We start from the raw sequence: 18,903 nt of genomic DNA on the forward strand, positions 1-18,903 counted from the left end.
GGTTCTGAGTCAAGAGAGCCTACGAAACAGAAGCAAGTACCAAAGCATACAATGCATGCATATAGCAGATGAAGTCTCTCAGAAGTTAATTTGGGGGACTGGGGGTATCATAACAAGATTTCAAATGACTTGGTAGAGAACACCAGTTTATGACATTAGAATTTAATGTGCCTGCTAGGAAGTGCACTGAGATCCTTTAAATTTCTGGATCGAGTCAGTGTTTGATCTACCTGCACACATGGAGAAAAAAAAGAGTGCTTAGAAGAGATGCTAGTACGTATGTCTGTTGTTAGAAAAAGCCTTATTCTATTCAGCAAACCCAGTAGTCAGTATCTGGGCTAAGTACATGAGCCCAGTTCAGTCACCCATACGGTTCAGGAAGCTTCACTGGGGTGGCATTTTTTGCCCTGCACATACATGAAAAATGTACTTCAGGACATTTAGAAGCAGCAAGCAAAATGTACCATATTTAAATTAAGATTCACCATATAACAGTTTTTTCTGGTCCTATTGCTTGTAAGAGGAGACTGGGGTTGGATCTGGGAACTGTGTGATGCACGAGAGTGTACCTGCACTCTGCTCGTCCATTCCTATGCACCCTTTTCATTCATGCCTTCGTCTCATAGCCTTACAGATAACTCCATAGCTTGACACTGGCATCATAGGGGAAAGGAGCGGGTAGCAAAGTGTGTATGTTTAAGGCAAATAATACAAACACAGCAGAAGCCATTTTACTTTCTTGTATATTCCTTGGGTTGGGACTACTGAAAAATACACTCTTATGACCTCCAGCTGTTTTTTTTTATAGTGCTTCAAATTGCTCTAACAATTCTGATATCTACCAGAAAGATTGTGAGAGAAATTGGTTTGGTTTGTTTTTTTAAAAAAAAAAAGAAGTTGACATAGGGATGTTAGTTCTAGTCAGACCTCAGCTTTCTTAGTAAGGGTGGACTGGGAGAGAAAGGAAAAGGAGAAAGGAAAACCACCTTATTGCAGGGATGGCCACTCAGCCAGGATCCTTCCCTAGTCAAGCTATCGCACATTTTCTGCTGGAAATAGTCCCTATGCTTTGTGAAATCAGATGGATCTTAATCCTCACTCAGTTAGCACATACCTGAAAGCTTAGCTCCAGAAAATCTTTAAATACAATGAGAAGTATTGTACTAAATGTAGGGATTGTTTTCTGGACTTTCTCTGGCCATCAACTGTGCTTGAAGATTTCTCCTTGCTTTGAGGAGTTTCGTGCCAGGAAATTCCAGCTTCTATCTTTAAAGTATTAACATAGCACAATGGATCAATACAGCTTTTCTGCATATATATACCTCTGTTGCTGTGCAACTAATGCTGCTCTGAAACAAGGCAGTTACCTCTTTATTGGATAGATGTAAACCTCTTTGCTGTCTAATGCTATTGAATCCCTGGACCTCAGAAACCAAAGTCAAGCTTACAAGCAACTGGGCAGTGAAGTTTACCATCCTGAAGACATCTCCAAAAATGGCCACCTCCATACCCAAAGGCAGAAGAAGTGTTTCCTCTCTCTTGTGCTGTATGGGAAGGCTTGGGAGACTACGTTCACAACAGAGGAAGGCTCTTACAAAAAGCTAGGGCAGAAATATCTATTTTCCTTTACCAACATCGCACTGAGATAATGTTAGGTTTTTAACACATGCATTCTGTGATCCCTGATTATGACTTTGACTTCCTTTTATTAAGCACCAACCTCTTCAGAAAGTAAGAATACACTGGCAATATCACAGCTACTTTATGGTCAGTCCTTTAGCACTCACTGAGTTGATCTTCATTTTGTTGAAATAAATGGGAAGCCAGTAAGGGAACAGATCTGTCTGATGACAAATTTATATGAAGTATTTTAAAATTAATTATCTTTTCAGTTATTCTCTTATGCTATACATACATTATTTTTTAAAATTTCCAGTAGAATAGAAAATAAAGTATAAAATCATGTAGTCTTTCACTGCAACTCTTACATAGATAAACTCAGAGCTAACTAGTGCTAAAGTAGAAATGAAATAACTTACCTTCTATGAGCTACTACTTAAAGCCAGACAAGGAAGGAGACAAAATAAATGTATCCTAAAAATATCCAATTTTCCCTAAATGAATGTATATGCCACTCCTAAAATGTCAATTTTTAAGATATTAAGAAGCAGATATAGCATTACCTATAACAAAATTAGTTTTTGAAGATGTTTGTCCATATTGTTGTTCAATATACTTCGGCTTATATGTCACCATGCCAAATAAAGAATTGAACTGAATGATACTTGCACACAAATACAGGATGTAAACTGGATTCCCAAGGAGGTTCTTCAGTGATGGCAAGAAGTCTGCAAGACAAAAGAGCAGAAATGACAACCAGGCCAGAGAGAGAATAACTGCTGTGAATAATGCTTTGCAAGGTGTTTGCACCTTACAAAGGACTGCAGAACATTTCAGAAGGAATCCATGAAGTTTCATAAGGGTCCTAAGAGTTCCACTATTTCTCAGTGGGACAACAGTGGAGCAAAACACTAAGCATCAATTTCCCAGAAGAGATATTTTGTTTTAGATATCTTCTTTTGATCGCAAACCAGGACTGATTTGGTTTCTATGTGTCCTCAACAGCCACAGCATCTTTCAGCAGCAAGTGCTCAGCACAGCTGTCAGTAAGCACAGACAAACTGAGTTACAAATTCAGGTACTGAGGGAAAATGCTTTTGGCAAAGTAGGGCCAAGGAAATGCAATTGTGCAAAACAGGTCATGACTAAATCCAGATAGTCCCCTAAAATACTGTATCTAGACTGTGCCCATCCCTATTACAATCAGATATTGCATGTGTTTTCCTAATGAATGACCTTAAAGAGAAAAATTTAGCAAAAACTGAGATTTTTTGACTCCCACTTCTGCAACAGTGACTGTCTGCAACTGACAAACTTTTGCAGGGTTTCGTGATATTTGCTGGGCCACTAGCATAATATTATAAATCTCACCTGGAGAAATTCTGTATGCAAGAGCAGGTCCAGAGAACAATGAAAAGACCCTTTTTACGCATACTGGTTAGGTGGAGAGTGACACCTGAGGGAAAACGGTAATTCTGAGGCTATTAAAACATGACCTCGGAAAGCATAGATTTTAAAGTACAAAGGCTAGTGAGAGAAAGACTCTGCTCAGGAAAGAAACTCCAGTGACTTACCTTTTGCCATCTCAGCAATCTTCACTCGTTGCCAATAAGATTTATGTTGGTCCTTGTTATCCTCAGTGATGAACTTTGACTGCTCAGAGCAGGTACTGGAGTCCTTTCTGCTCTCTGGTTTTGGGAGGTTCTTTGGCAGGAACCAGAAGGGGATGCCAGCCAGAATGCTAATCACACCTGCTATTAGGTAACCCAGCCACCAGGCTCCCACCCACTGCACGTCCTTGTGAGTTATTGTGACACTGTCTAGAGAAAGTAAAAAATAATTTTAAAAAAAGGAGAAATTAATAAATGCTTTTCAGAAATGTTTGCTGATAATAAGGAAGGTGATTTTGCAGGGACTTACTCCAAAGGAGTCCACAGTCCCCAGTGCCAAATTTAGCTGTGCTGAATGTCTGTGTCAGTGCTACATGAGCAATTGTGGGGAGGCAATAGGGACTCAATGGTCCCTGTGACACAGCAGCAGCCTTCCCCTGACACCACAGCATCCCCAGCCATGCCACTTGTACATCCCCAGAGAGGCTGCAAGGCCCAGAACATAGGGTAGTCCAGGTAGACATGGTGACAGAGAATATTGGGGTGGAAGGTGTTTTCTTGGGAAGAAGGGAAACTGGAGCTCTGGTACCTGTTGCAAGACAGCTTTTCAAGCAAATGACTGTGTGCTACAAAATGCAGCTCTTGGCAGGATCCTGAGCCTTAGTCCTGCCTCCTCCTGGTGCCTGCTGTCCTCCTCATCAGGTATCTCTGGGAGCACCAGCCACAGATCTGCTGGGGCTGAGAAAGAGTCAGGCCTCCTACTTCCTCCATACCCATGCTTCTTGCCAGCCTTTTCTGCATGAGGCACTGCATTGCTGTCACCCCTTTTCTTTCATAAAGACCTTGCTCTATCCCAGCTAGCCCCTTATGCCTAGAAGATAACTAGATAGTTCTTGGCCTAAAATAGGCATTTTGGAGCCTGACTGAATTCTTAAAACCCAAGTTTTCTGACTTACCCAGATCTACAAAGCCAATGTCAACATAAAGTTTGGCACACAGGGATCCTAGAAGAAATCCAAATATTGGTCCTATAACTGCAACTGTCTGTACGCAGCCTGCAATAGGAAACAGGGGGCTGTTATGCTTCTGAATTAAAAAAGCACTGGTTCTTGCTGCACTTATCAACAAAGTATGACATCTGATGAATAACAAGTGATACAGTCTTAAAACACTGAGCCAGCCTTTGCTCTCTGGCACATTAGTTACACAAGTTAGAACATTTTCTAGAAGAAAAGAAACAACAATAAACTTTCCCCTACCACATTGACACTTTTGGTTATCATCCAATTAAAGACTGAAATTCAGCCCAAAGGAAAAAGAGTCAGGGAACTTAATGGCCTAATAAAATCAATAGCAGCATCAATCTATAATTGCTAGAAATTCTTTAGCTGACTAGGTTAAAGTAACTGGAAAGCAAATGTCAATTATTTAAGTTAACTGTTCATTTTAAGTTGGGCTGGGCCCAGAATAGGCTGAAAAATCACTTTGGTTTGATACCTAGTATTAACATGTTTCAATATCCTCAGCCAAACCTTCTGCATATTTTTAATTTTCAAAATTGATCTGGAAATTTGGGAAGAATGAATCTTTTACAGACAGAACCTGAGTTTTTGCCTTTTGCCAGGCTGGAAATGTGTCAAGACAAGATGCTGGTAGGGAAGGATTTTTTGGTAATATCCCAGGTGAATATGCAGAGATTGTCACACAATGAACCAAGGAAACAGTGATACCAACTTTTCAGAGCCTCAGTACTATTATTTATAGATCTGCATGAGTCTGGAGGGAATGTTTTGAGTACCTGCTGAAATTCTATTTTAAGTGCTTAAAAGAGTACATGCTTTTTATCACTTTCCAGAGAACTGAATGTGCACAGAGGCTCAGCAGTCCACATCCAGAAGAATTAGGAAGATTAGGGTAACAGCAGGAACCTAAGGTCAAATTCTTTCCTCAAATTAAGATAATGGAACTCTGCTGGTATAATTAAAAGGGAACTTGGTCCCTTGAGTGTACATGACTGTTAAATAAACTTTAATATTGGAAATGATGCAAACAAAACAATCAGGGTAAGTTAATTCAGTAACATTCATTCCATTATTCAGAATGACTCAGTTCACTCTGGAGAAAAATTTGGGAAAAAAATTATTTGTTTTACCAATGTATAATGCAGCATTTTCTTCAATGGCATAATCATCAATGTATGTAATTCCCAGAGGCTGGATAGGAGTTTCACCTATTCCACGTAAAAGATTCCCCAGCAAAACATAGATCCACATGGAAGAGCCTGCTTCTTTGTCACATCCTGGATACCTCACAAGAGAGACAACAATGATGTGTTTTTCATTTCATTTTGTCACTGAATGCACAGGACATCTAAAATACTTCTAAAGGGGGGAAACCAGTGCAAAAACTATGAAAAATGTTTTGTGGGGTGTGAGGATGGCAATTTTAACACAATCAGCTTGAGATGGACACATATTTAGCATTAACTTCAGCCAAAGGCACTAGAAGTTGCCCAGTTTTTTAAAATTTGTTGCCATTTCCCAGTCTAGAAACCTGTTTCACTTTCTTCAAATGAAAATTGGAATCTCCTAATGGAAAGATTTAGGAAACATTGAAGATAGTGATGGCTACCTGCCACATATAGTCCACAGATTTGAGGCTGCAAACGTACACATATTTTGTAACAGATGGGGTTTGATTTGCTCTTCCACAGTTTATTCATGGCTGAGCATCAGGGATGAAGACCCACAAGGAACTTAGCAACCCCAGAAGGGAGACGGCCTTGTAGTGTGCAAAATGAGATCAGCAGGTAGGGAGAGAAACAAGAAGTGGGGTCTGCAGACTGGGAGACCCAAGCAGCTATTTCCAGTGGGGCAAGGATCTAAAGGCACATTTCCCAGCAAAGGGAAGACCATGACTTTCCAAAGTCCCCATGGGAGACTGGTATTTCTGCAAGCTACAAAGCTGCAGAAAGTTGCTGGAGGAGGCAGCAAGGCTGGAGGAAATGTTGCAGCCTGAAAAAAAACCATCTTGGCAGTGGCAGTTATGTGTTTATTTTTAATAAATTTTTCTCAGTCACTAGATCTGGCTTTTCTGTGGTAAAGATTCATTTGATTCCCATTTATTTTTTGTTTTTGCATTCTAATAAAGTATTGCATGAGAGTTTGGGAGCCTTCTGATGTATTTTAGTGTGCTGCTCACATTTTACAGAGATCATTCTCACCTGCATTTATTTTTGCTTGAGATTTTTCCGAGGCTGAGAGTGGAGTTTGGCTTCTATCCTGCAGACATGGAGAAATGCTAACAGTCGAATTGATGGTGGAATGGAATCTTTCATACTGATATCTGTTTTAAAAAATATATTTTTTTTTTACTGCCCCAATTTATAAGAAAAAGCAAACAGGTCTGTCACAACCATAGAAGATAGGCCCATAGCACTTAAATGCAAATTTCATCCACACCCAGTGTGACCAATGATGGTTTACAGGGGACAGATGGAACTCGGTCTATACTGTGGTAGCATACGAATATTGTCCATTTGATTCTTTCTTGGTCATCGATGCATTTCAGTTTAACAGGCATTTCGCTCTGCTATGATAAATGAACCGCTATTAAGAGACTGTCAGACACTGGTTGTATCCTTTTGACTTTTGTTTGATATTCAGATTGTCTTCCTGAGTTTAGCCATTGCTTCGTCACTGGGGCTTCAACAATTCTTAAACACTATCAGAATGTGGGCAATCAAGACCACAGTCTATTAAAATGATAAATCAATTATAACTGAGAATAGCGTATGTGTTAAATTGTTTGCTCTGTTGTAATAACTCTTTTCATAACAAATATTAATTTGAGTAACCACATCCACATATGCCTATTTCTATGGGCCTCCTCACAATCAATGCCTAAATATTTCAGTGAGCTAACATTCAGTGTCCATATCCTAGTTGGAAAATACTGCTCACTTTGCACTTACCGGCCCATGAAGAAATGGGGCATTGCAATTAGGAATGTTCCAGCTGACATAATTAAGCAGCCTGCTCCAATTATTCTTGGCCTGTGAAGCTTCGCTCCAAAGTAGCTTACAAGAATTATGATTAGGAGGTTCCCTTTGAGAGTAGAAAAGGAAAACGGAATTTTACAGCTTGTTGATAAGAGATACTCTAAAAACAACGATTCAGTGTGTGGTATAGACAGTGATTTCGGGGGGGGAGAGCTGATAGCATGGGGTTGGTGTTTTTCCCTCTTTCCAGGCATTCTTACAGAATCACAATGCCTTCTGTGACAAGAAAACCATAAACATTTGGATAAGCAGCTGGAAGAGAGGAGGACTGTGTTAGCTGAAGAGAATTAAATAACCAGGAAAGCAGGAAAAGAGGGAATCAAATAGAGTTTTATACACTTAGACTAAGATTCATTCCCATCGATGCAACAGTCCACTGGAGATCCACAGTATAAATGCAGAAGTCTGAAATCGTAAGAGACAATGTCACGCTGGAAACCTTAATGCAAGAGGGAAGGGAACAGACTGGACAATGAATGTAGATTACAGTTAGTGGTTTCTGCTCTTGTTGCTTAATAAATTGTGAAGGGCAATCGCTTGGGGGGGAAGTTGACAGCTGGGATTGCTGACAAAAGGAGAGAGAAAGAGGAAATCTCTACAGGTAAATTCTCATACAATAGCTAAAATTTCTACTAGTATTAATCAGCCAGACACTAAGCTTGTCCAATTACAAAATAATAAGGGCTATATTGAATTGCTTGTATTAGCAACCCTATCCTCTCCAACGTAATTATGCTGACAGTCATGCTGATTTTCACTAGGTGAATCCTGCTCAGTTTTAATGATTCAAGAAGATTCATACAATCTTTTTTTTTTGCACAAATTGCATCACTGTTTTATTCCGAAAATAAAAATGGCTTTCTAAAGCACATACCTATTTCAAAACTGCCATCAATAACACCAACCAAAGAGGAAGGGATATCAAATCTTCTTTCTATTTGTGTGATAGTGCTTTTTAGATAACTTCCTGATAGTGCTTTAGCAAAATAAACAAAAGACAATGCACCAAGGAATATCTGTGAAAGAAATTGACAGTGATTAAAATCAGGCAGTAAGAAGGCTTTACTGTATTAAATATTCTTAAACAGTTCTTACATTTCCACCTTTTCTTTTCCCAGATAACCACATCAATATTTATCCTATTTTTATGAAGTGCTAGATTGTCAATTTTCCCATTTCTTATGAGCAGTAATGGTATAAACTGAACTTGCTATCAGCCACTGCTTATTTCAAGTAGATGCCAGAGCTACTGATGCTTTCAAAGATGGAGACATATATTGCTCTCCTGATCTCTCTAAGGAAGAGGTATATTACACATTAACACTAATGGTAAATGTTAAGTGTGGCTTGGTGGGGAGGTGAGTTGTTGTTTGGGCATTTTTTTTACATAGGCTTTTGCAATTGGCTGTATTTTAGAGCCCTATTCTCACAAGCTGTTTCCACCGAAGCCCTGGGCAGCCAGGAGGGCGAAGTCTCTGCCTCCTCCTACGTGGCTTCAGAAGTCGAATAGTGACCTACCAGGCAATTCTCTTCTAGGCTCGTCCTTTCCTCACCAAATCACTTGCAGGCTCTAATACACAGATTTTATTCTGAGTGCACACTGCATTTTGCTAAGGGACAACCTTCTCTCACCCTTTTGTTTTGCAGCAGCAGTTATTTTCTCTTAGTTATCACTATATCTTTTTTAGTGTTAGTCTGAATCAGAAGTGGGCTTTGGAAGTGAAACTCCCACCCTCTTCACTGCTTTTTGGTACATACTTGAATTGTGCAGACTGAAACCCTTTTACACAAGATTGAACTGGAAACTGTGCTCCAGAAGGGCACTACATTCACTGCAACAGCTAATGGCTGTTTGATCTCTGGGACAAGACTAGAGCTAGACTGAAGTAACTCCCTGCCCTGAAATGCGTACAGTGGAAGTGAAGGGTGCTTAGCACCAACTCTTTCACTCCTGCAGAGCTATTGCCTAAATTTGCCTTCAATGAATGCAGCCTTACTGAGTTTATTAGCTCCTGGGATACTCACACACTGTGCAATTGGTCATGGAAACCACTGCATTGCTTTCTACCTTCAGATACAGGTTGTGTTGACTGAGTATATAGGCATGCTCTTTGCACAAATTGTTACCACCCTAATCCAGAAATTAAAAGAGATAATCATGTTATGTGTAAAAAGGGGTCTAGACCCTTGTCCTACTCCTTGAGCTTGCTCTCTGAATAATCATGGTTCCAGTAAGCAGGTGCTCTGAAACAATGTACTCACCTCCAGTGCAACTCCTTACAACATCTCATTTGACAAGTCACATTGTTAATAAAACTGGCATCACTGTTGAACACAAATTCTTGTGTTAAGATTCAAATATATCTGTGTGTCACACTCAACACACTATACTTAATCCAGTGTTGGTTATTCCTCCTTCAGAAATACTTGTGGGTAAATAAACAGTATCTGGTTCTTACTTCCCACAGTGAGGGCTCTCAAAAAGCTCTCTAGTAAAAAGATTGCCACAATATTTTACATTTTCTGAGTCTTTATGCTCTTGGATTTTAAATAGCAATGTGAAAGCAAACATGATTTTTCACAGGAAAATCATATAGGTCAAACTAGAACTTTTAAGGTCTCTGTCTCTTTTTGACAGAAGTTTTCTACTGGGTTTGCAACTGTCCCAGGAGGGAGATGGAGACAGCATGCAGTGGTGGAAAAATGCTCCCGATTTAGAGCTGGGACAGAAAGGTGCACATTGTTTCACTCTTCTGTCAATTGTCAATGACTGTAAGTATTTCACCACATATTTCTGGTTAATAAAGGCAATTTCAACATATGAAAAAGCTGATAAATGTTAAAAACAACTTGTTGAATCTGCATATTGTTTTGGTAACGTGAGGAAAATACAGATCTGAAGCACACTGTTTTATGACTCAGAAATATCTTCAATAATTTCATACTGACTCATTAAGACACAATGAGAACTAAAAAAGGGTTAGTTCACCAAAAAAAAAAGAGGTTTTTCTAAGTCCCTACTGGAATAGATTAATCATATCAGTTTGGGTTCCCAGAAACCACAATTTTTTTGAACATGAAACTGAGTTGAAATACTACTGCTTTTATAGTGTTTGGAGCTAATAAGTTGGTTCCTGACTGGTTAATCTGTGATTGAAGGTTTATTCAATGAGAGAATTGAATTATTGTTGCAGAAAATGGAGGAACAATTATAGAATTACTACTGTGCTACAAATCTAAATAATACAACTTATAATCTGTTTCAAAACAGGATCCCATTTCTGGGCCTGGCTATTGGATCAGGCAAAGTCAAGGAGAATATTCAGAAATCAGACTCAATTAATTCCACAATATCTTAATAGCTTTGCATCATTTATAGACATCAGGTCAGATATTGCTAAAGGCATTGGTTGAATTGGGAGCTGGATTAATATCTGAAAGTAGATACGTGTGTGTGAGAGAGGGAGAGAGAAAAACCAACAGTAATAAAGACTCTGCAAGATTAAAAGAGCTGGGCAAGGCTAAAAACTCATCTTCTGTTTAACTCAAATCTTATATCATCATGTATGGAAATTTATTGAGACGTCGCCCAAAGAAGTGTTAGCATTTTACAGCCTGGCTTTGGAGAGCAGATAGAGACAGTAGGCAAAGCATCATGCTGCCTCCTGTACCCTGGTGCCCCGCAAAAAGAATGCTCCTCCAAGGTGCAGCAGTCCTATCATCAGGTAGGTACAGCTACATTACAAGGCTTAAAGCAGGGAGCTTCCATTGCCTTGAGGAGGTACTTCTCATGAGTGAAATAAATGCAGGTGTTTTGAAGTCACCTCATGCAGAGTTCTCTCAAATTAGGAATTTTACAATAATACTTTAATAAATATAGCAATCAAAATATATGGATGATAATAGAAATATTACCTTTCAGAGTGCAGAACACTACTGTGGCTGCAATTTTTAAAAACAATCTCTACCAACAGCTACCTGTAGTACTTCCTTGCCGTTACTCTGTTCTTAACTTCAGGAAAATAAGATGGCACAATAAGAAGTATATAATGACCTTTCATGACAACCCTTGAAGATCTCATAACACGCAAGCCTCAAGCAACCTGTTATATTTGAACATTGCCAAACATTAGACAAATACAGATCAGAAGTAGACTTTTTTGTGACATAGAATTATCCTCAATAATTCGACAAGACACTAGTAGAGCTGAAAAGCATTCACCAAAAAGAGAGGTTTTTTAAGTCCCTACTGGAATATTCAAAAACCGTTACTTTACCTTTATACCTCCACAACATGACTGTTTTTTCTTGGAAGCAGATGATTCAGATTTAAATGAAGATTGGTCAATGGGCAAGATTGTCTTGTTTGAGAAAAACTGAGCATTTTCTTTTGATGAAATCTCCATGATGATATCCCCTGCCTCGAAATGAGAAAACATGGAGAACATTTTAAAAGGGCATCCTATTAGCTCAGGCTCAAAAGCTCACCACGTGACAGCAACACCCTGCTGTACTGTTTTCCTCACAACAGCAATTATCAAACTTTACAACAGAATCTGAGCAGTGCACTGGATGTTTAATTATGGAAATTTGCAATCCACTTGCCTATAATAATGAAGATTAAATCATACTCAGCAAACAGTCTTCATCTTCATTCTCCAGCTATCATCAATGTTCAATTTCATTGAACATTTGACCAAGCATTACTGGCAGACTAAATGAGGCTTGTTAACATTTTAAACAACATTTCTGGAGCCTGTATGTAAGTTCATGTTTCTAGATGTGACCATGTCTGCAGAGATTTCTCAGAGCTGATCTCTGAATTTCCCATATATCTGGGACATTAAGTAATTAGATCAAAGGAAATCTAGCCCCGTTAATGAGGGACTTGAATTGCTTTAGATTGAAACATTAGCTCTAATCGTCTGATGTTAGCTAATGAGTTACAAAAGAATAAAGAGATTTAGTTCCCTTTACGGTTTTAGATAGGACCTTAGGGCTCAGTGGCCAATTGTTACAGGAAAAATGAGAATTTGCTTCTTTGCAGGTAAATACAAAGTAAAGAAAACCTAAATACTGCACTTTGAGAACAAAAGATATCAGTAATTTTCAAATCTCTACTTAAATACTGCAATACTTTGTTCCTAATTTCAATCTCTAAATCAGATCTGAAAATATTTATGAAATCAGCTTCTGTGTTCATTTTTAACAGCACTGTTTTATAAAACTGCTGCCTGAATGTATAAATAGAAGTTCTTATTCTTTTATGTTTGTCTAAAGATGCAGACCTTAGACAAGTAAATTAGATACAGTTTTATATGTGTGTGTGTGTGTGTATATATATATATATATATACACATGCACCTATATGTGTATTCATGGCTTCCAAGGGTCTGTGAGCATGTACTTGTGCTTCCAGAAATGTAAGTGAAAATAACAAAAGTATAATTAGATGCTAAGATTTTCTTATGCAAATACTTGCCTAGGCTCTGTTGATAAATGAACAAGACAAAAAGACTGTGGCTGTGATACCAACATTTTCACTGAGATCCCTCCATTGCAATGGATGAAATAAAAGCTATTGACTACATAGAAGAGAAATATTTGCATTTGACACTACCTTGACAGGGACTGTAGCGCATTTCCTTGTCAGCACTAATGAGTATACAGATTTTTCTTAAAAACAACAATAACAGAACAAGAATTGTTTTTGCTTGCTGCAGAAAACTTAAAACCTATTCTTGCTCTGTTGCTGACTTCCTTGCTGAACTTGTACAACAGGGAATGACAGTGTGTACCTCAGCACCCACATGAGGTGAACATGAAGGAGCACTCAAAGTTTTGAGCAAGGGCAGAGGAGCAAGGGACCTACGCAGTCTCCTTCAATGCACTTTATATGCAGGGTTGACAAGTGAGAAAAAAAAAAAAAGAAATGCCATGAAGGTGTGGGGGTAGAATATGATACACCAATAGTTAGCAGCAGCATACAAGTTCATGCTGCACTGAGTTGGTAGAGTTCTTAAATGGACAGTAGAACTTAAACAAAATTTATACTCAGCAGTATATAACTTAATATAGTATAAAAATTATTACCATTTCTTATCAGACCCCGTAAGGCAAATGGAAACATGCTAGGAAGGACTGACAGCTATACAAGTTTTGCAGTCTTTAATGTATCCCCAGTTGTTTCTATGGCAAGGCTTTGAAGTCAGTAGTTTTCTGGCCCAGAGCAACCTGCAACCATATATCTCAGAGTATCATTCTGGTTGCCCTGACCATGCCTTTGAGGGAAATTCTTAATGCAAGACAGAGCAGAACAGTGTGTCCGGTGGTATCACAGCCCCCTGCAATGTTAATCTTTCCTCTTTTGTGCAACCAGCATAAATATGAGTGTTTCACTCTAATCACAAACTTGCCCTGTGCCGCTCAAATACCTTTTTGTGTCATTGGGGTTGTACTGGGAGTATCTGTAAAACACTGCCAACTGCTCTAGGAGGTCAGAGACAGCTCTGTTTTTACCCAGTGACTTGTAAGGATTGTCTCTTACTGACTTGGGTATAGTGACAGCCTTAGATTTTTGCCATATATTTGATACCATATTTCTTCAGTGCCGTGAACCATGACAGATAGCCCTTGTCAACTCTTCCTTCTCAGATGTGGCAAATGCTGTCAAAATGTAGTCCTAAGTAGTGGCACCTTTCACTGAGGTCAGGTTACCGGACCAGTTTGGCTGATGATGACGGAGAAACAGAGCTGAGTCTGTGGCACTCTGGTTGTTTAAGCAAGCTTGGTTTTGTTCTCTATTTTCTATCTTGTGCTTTAAAAAGGCAAGATAGATGTAGTCACCTCATCACCACTGAAACACTCTGGGAAAAATTCAGCCCTCTCATGGTTACAGAAATTCAAGCCTTTGTATCTAGCAGCCTCTATGCATCTCTCTGTGTATATATGTGTGTGTACGTGCACAGAGTTGAGATGTATATAATCACACATTCTTTATGTGATCATGTATGACTGCAGAAGTGTCTCTGCTTGGATTCATATGCACACACACACACAAATGTCTTAAAGCAAGATCTGCTGGAACACAAACTTCTAACTGAAAGGATATTATTATATGGGTAAAGTGCATTCTGTCTACTCACTAACAGTTTAAAAATAAGACCTGAGCAACAATTACCTTCGCACAAGACTTAGATTTAGGCTTGCTTGTTGCTTTAATTATGTTTCTTTACTACGTAATACTTGCAATGATGAAAACATAATCAGTGGTTTTGTCAGTCATTGTTCTTAAACCTGGACACAATCTTACAAAATGCAGATTTTCTGGCAGTAAAGATATTCAGCTCTTATATAAGCAAATAACCGTATGAGGAGAACAAACCCAGGTGTACCAAAGCATAAACAGTTAAATGTGTGTACAAGGACAATGCATTTTCTCTTCCTTCAACCAAATACCATCTAAGCAGTACTTCCTAATTACGGGTAGCATCTTCTGAAGCTTGCAGAGCACTATGACACCTTCAATCTTCATTTAATCAGTGTCTTGATCCAATCCATGGAATTTCCATGGATTAGTTCTAAATCCCTTTTGTAACTTTTAGCAGAGAATAGGAAAGCACACCATCAAAGAAAGCACTGTATAGAGCAGTTTTCTGTCTAAAAAAGGTTGTTTTACTCCACGATAGTGAAGGAAGAGTAGGAACCTAAGTGAAAACAGTCTACTTCTGTTAATGTGTTCTGCATCATCATCCTCAGAATAGTTGTATAGAACAGAGATTCTTTTGGACAGAACTAAAGCAGGAGACATCAGAATGAGAGAAATTTTAGTCTCTGTGAAGCTTCAGTTATTTGATCACCAGACATTCTAACAGGAAGGAAAGACACTGAAGTGAGTGTCCTGGACTGAAGGGACCCTTACAAACCTCATTACACCGATAACAATTGCGTAAGTTCAGGAAGGTGACACTCTGCCCAAAGGGCAGCTCCTGGCCACACTCACACCTTCTCCCTGCCTGTCACTGGTATTCTCAGCTGGGGCACCGACCCCTCCTTGTGCTTCTGGCTCCAGCTGGCCAGGGTGCCGGAGCCCTCTCTGTTGGCTCTGCTCTCTGTCCCACCAAAATCACGCCAAATAACTCACCTGTGACACAGCTCAGATGACAGTGGCACTCACCCTTCCAAGGACTGGCATGTAGGGCAGTGCCCGGTGGTCAGGTCCAAGGACGAGCCCGTCCCTGAGCATGCATGCGGCGGGCTGAGACACCACCGGGCAGGTCCTGAAGCACCCCTCCACTCATTCAAACTCCAGACAATAAAAAAAAAGTCTTTCCCCCCTGCTGGAAACTCCTTCACTGTGCAGTAAGCCTCCTTAGACATGCCTTTACTGTGTGTCAGCTCACAGGCATGGGAGCTGCGCTTGCCAGAATAGGTGGACACAGGAGACTGGTACAGAGGTTGTTTGCCAAAGAACTCAGCTAAAGGACCTCTCCTCTAAAAGGTGGCTCCACTAAGAGAAGAAGAAAATCCAAATCTTACCTGGCAGCAGAAATCCCAAGAGATGGTGCCTACCGGTTTTCATAGGTAAGCTCCCTCTATGACTTATGCAAACCCAAACATGCATGCACACACACTGGTCACAGCTTAGAAGCAGGAAAAATTGGAGGGGAAAACCACCTCTGAGAAATTACCCTGTCTAGGGATGGTACATCTTATACTGGAGGTAGAGAAAGGAAAGTGCATAGGGGTGGAGGAAGTTGTTTTGTCTCTTGTTTTGCCTGAGCACTTGGTATTTGTCTCCCCCATCCTCCACCCCACCTCCTCATTTTTTTCTTCCTTTCTCCCCTCCTATCAACTCCAGGACACTGGGCACATGGGCGAAACAAAGATGCTGGATGCTCTAGCTGGAAATCCTGAAGAGCATCTAAACCCTGCCTGGGGTATTTTTCTTTGTAACTTGCTGTAAGTTTGATGGGACACGTGACAAATCTTTGTGGGGATGGAAAAAAAATTCTGATCTTAATTGCTCATTCCCAGGAAATAAAACACTTCAAGGGGAAATGGGTAAAAGAAAAGGGGGTACGTGGGAGAAGGGTGAACAGGTGATTCACAAAGCTTTCCTATTCAGATCCTGGTCCTTCCTGCTATGGCCAGTATGCCCTACTCCTCAAAAGCCTCAGGGCAAAGTCGCCATCAACATGCTGTAAAAAAACACGGAATGAAAAGACCCATTAAAGGAGAGGACAGAACTGCAGGGGAGAGTCAGTCAGGTCCTTTGCCACAATGAAAGGAAAATTTTGCTAACTTTACTCCTGCCCTATGTTTCTCCTGTCACAAGGTTATGGCTACTGAATGTTAATTTTTAAGTTTGTGTAATGGTAAAGAATGTAACTACTTCTCAGTGTAGTCATCGGAACTGAGAGGGGCTATAAATCCCGTGTGTTCTGCTAAAATGTGAGATATAATTATACAAACAGAGAAGGTTTTAACACTATAAATTCTTCTTCCTTTCTCTTTTTTGCTCTCTCCCACCTTCTGCAGTGGGGTATGTTCCCATGGCAGCTAAAACCTCACTGACACTCAAAATGGTGCAGTGCCAAACACAGCGCTTTGGAGCAGGCTTCTACTTTCCTAGAGTTAATACAAATTATTATCCTTTCTTTCATTATATCTCCATTTTGGGTTCTTAATGTGGCTGGATTTTATTGCACTGAATGTAATTCACATTTTGTACTTTAATGTGTCTTACATCCTTACTTGGCGCATTTGGAAACTTGGAAATCTCTTTTCCCCTTTTCTAAGAGATGTCAAGGTGCCTAATAGTCCACAGGAATTAATGATTAGGAGAATTAGCGATTATGAGTTCTTTCAGCCTCTTTCAGAGAACAGCTTCCAGCCTGTTTCCTTCAATTATTAGGAAAACTGAGTTTACACAATACGGGATCTGTACTAGATTTGCCTGACCTTTAATCTTTGTTGCTGACCTTGTCTCCAATGATTTCTGACACAGACTCCAGTTTTTCTGCCACTAGTAGCCTTCACCACATTGCCCCTTAAAATAGGTGAGGCTCATGTTCAGAATCACCAATTCTTTATATAAATCCTTTTCAAATAATTCTCCAAGACCCTATTATGCTACAAATCATAACGATGAACACCAGTGCATGGTCCTCTACCCTTACAGAAAAACACCTAGGGATGGTGTTATGTAGCTTAAGATGAAGCAATGCTTTGAGGAATGAGGCCCACAAGATTCAGTGCAATCTTCTCATCTTTCCTGGATTTTTGGTTCATTGTAAAACCTAAGCATCAGCTTTCTATCACAGTTGGGCTTGTACTGGAATTTTATAGAGTCTTCTCTGAGTTCTTTATAGATACAGATAATATCTCAACTGGAACTTTATCAAAACCACTGAAAATATATATGGAAACATTATGGAAAGTTTTCTTGCACCTTCCAAAAGAGCATAACCATTCCTTTATAAGCTAATTATAGCAGTTCCTCAGAAATAGCCATATTTTAGTCCTCTATGATACTTTTCCAGATGCCCAGAGTAAATGAATACAAGATCCTCACTAAAACTCTGTGAGTTCATCTGGCAGAGAAGAAAGTCTCATCCAGGTAGGAATAGATTAGTCTCCCAGGTCATAGATAACAAATGGGAAGGCAATGCAGTAGATTAGCTACTACAATTTACTGAGAAGAATTGAGGCAGGGGAAACGAATCACTACCAATTCCTATACAGGTCATACCTCTTGTGTGTCACTTTTCAGTGCCACCCACAGCAGAGAACTTCCCAAGCACAACAATGCAAAACTCTTTGGGAGCTCGCTAGACAATCAATCAGACAAGAAAGGTTTTGCTTTTCCATGGTCCTAAAAGAAATTGCTTACTTATATATACTTATTCTATAATTGAACCAAAGCTTTTAAAGCAACTACAGGACAAAGAATCAGACTAAAGCTTGTTCCTCAAGGTCTGTTTCTATTTTCTTTGAATTCTTACTTTGTAGTAGTTACAGGAAATTAGAAGCCAGACCACCTTCATTTCTAAAGCACAGGGTTAAATCAATTACACTTACAAAGCCTAGTCCAGACATAGTGGATGGCAGTGACAAGAGTAATCTTGATTCATAGACATACCCATACACTGACAACACAGCAGGTTTGTGGGTTGGTCTTTAAACCATCCAGCAACAACAAATCCAGCTATTGCTTCTTCAAGCACATTTCATGAGCAAATGCTAACCTTTTAAAGTCTCAAATAAAACCCCAGCGTTCAGAAGCATGAAACTTTTTCCTTTGTAAAAGACATTTTTTAAAAATCACATTCCAACAGACTCATTTAAATCATAACGGCTTGCCTGCAAAAATAAACTTTACACTGACATCTGAATAGGAGTATGACAGCTGCAAATAAATGTTTGGTTTTATCTGATAGAAGGAAAAGATTGACTTTTCTAAAAAAGAATAAATGTATAAATGGGGTTTTGATATACTGTATCATCTCAAAACGTGAATTTATGTAATTTCTATGGTTTGAGAAAGAATACATTCCCAAACCTTAATACTGTGTTGCAAAGCAAAGCTACATTGAAGCCATTAGTAGAATG

At 39.4% G+C, this 18,903-nt stretch overlaps 1 protein-coding gene across 2 annotated transcripts in view; it reads right to left on the reverse strand.

Moving 5' to 3' along the window:
• The window catches only part of LOC104536745 (solute carrier organic anion transporter family member 1C1-like), a 23,413-nt gene extending 11,717 nt beyond the window's left edge, over positions 1–11,696 (reverse strand). The window contains exons 1-8 of one of the 2 annotated variants that reach the window (XM_010179457.1): positions 11,568–11,696; positions 8,165–8,306; positions 7,204–7,336; positions 6,454–6,575; positions 5,383–5,529; positions 4,187–4,285; positions 3,195–3,440; positions 2,184–2,348 (exon numbers count right to left, since the gene is read on the reverse strand). In XM_010179457.1, coding sequence (XP_010177759.1) covers positions 2,184–2,348; positions 3,195–3,440; positions 4,187–4,285; positions 5,383–5,529; positions 6,454–6,575; positions 7,204–7,336; positions 8,165–8,306; positions 11,568–11,696 — 1,183 coding nt within the window. The remainder of the gene's footprint in view (positions 1–2,183; positions 2,349–3,194; positions 3,441–4,186; positions 4,286–5,382; positions 5,530–6,453; positions 6,576–7,203; positions 7,337–8,164; positions 8,307–11,567) is intronic. The other variant, XM_010179459.1, reaches the window with a different exon arrangement.
• Positions 11,697–18,903: the final 7,207 nt, after the last annotated feature.

This window comes from Mesitornis unicolor, unplaced genomic scaffold (assembly GCF_000695765.1).
Source record: "Mesitornis unicolor isolate BGI_N332 unplaced genomic scaffold, ASM69576v1 scaffold1952, whole genome shotgun sequence".
NCBI classification, from domain to species: Eukaryota; Metazoa; Chordata; class Aves; order Mesitornithiformes; family Mesitornithidae; genus Mesitornis; species Mesitornis unicolor.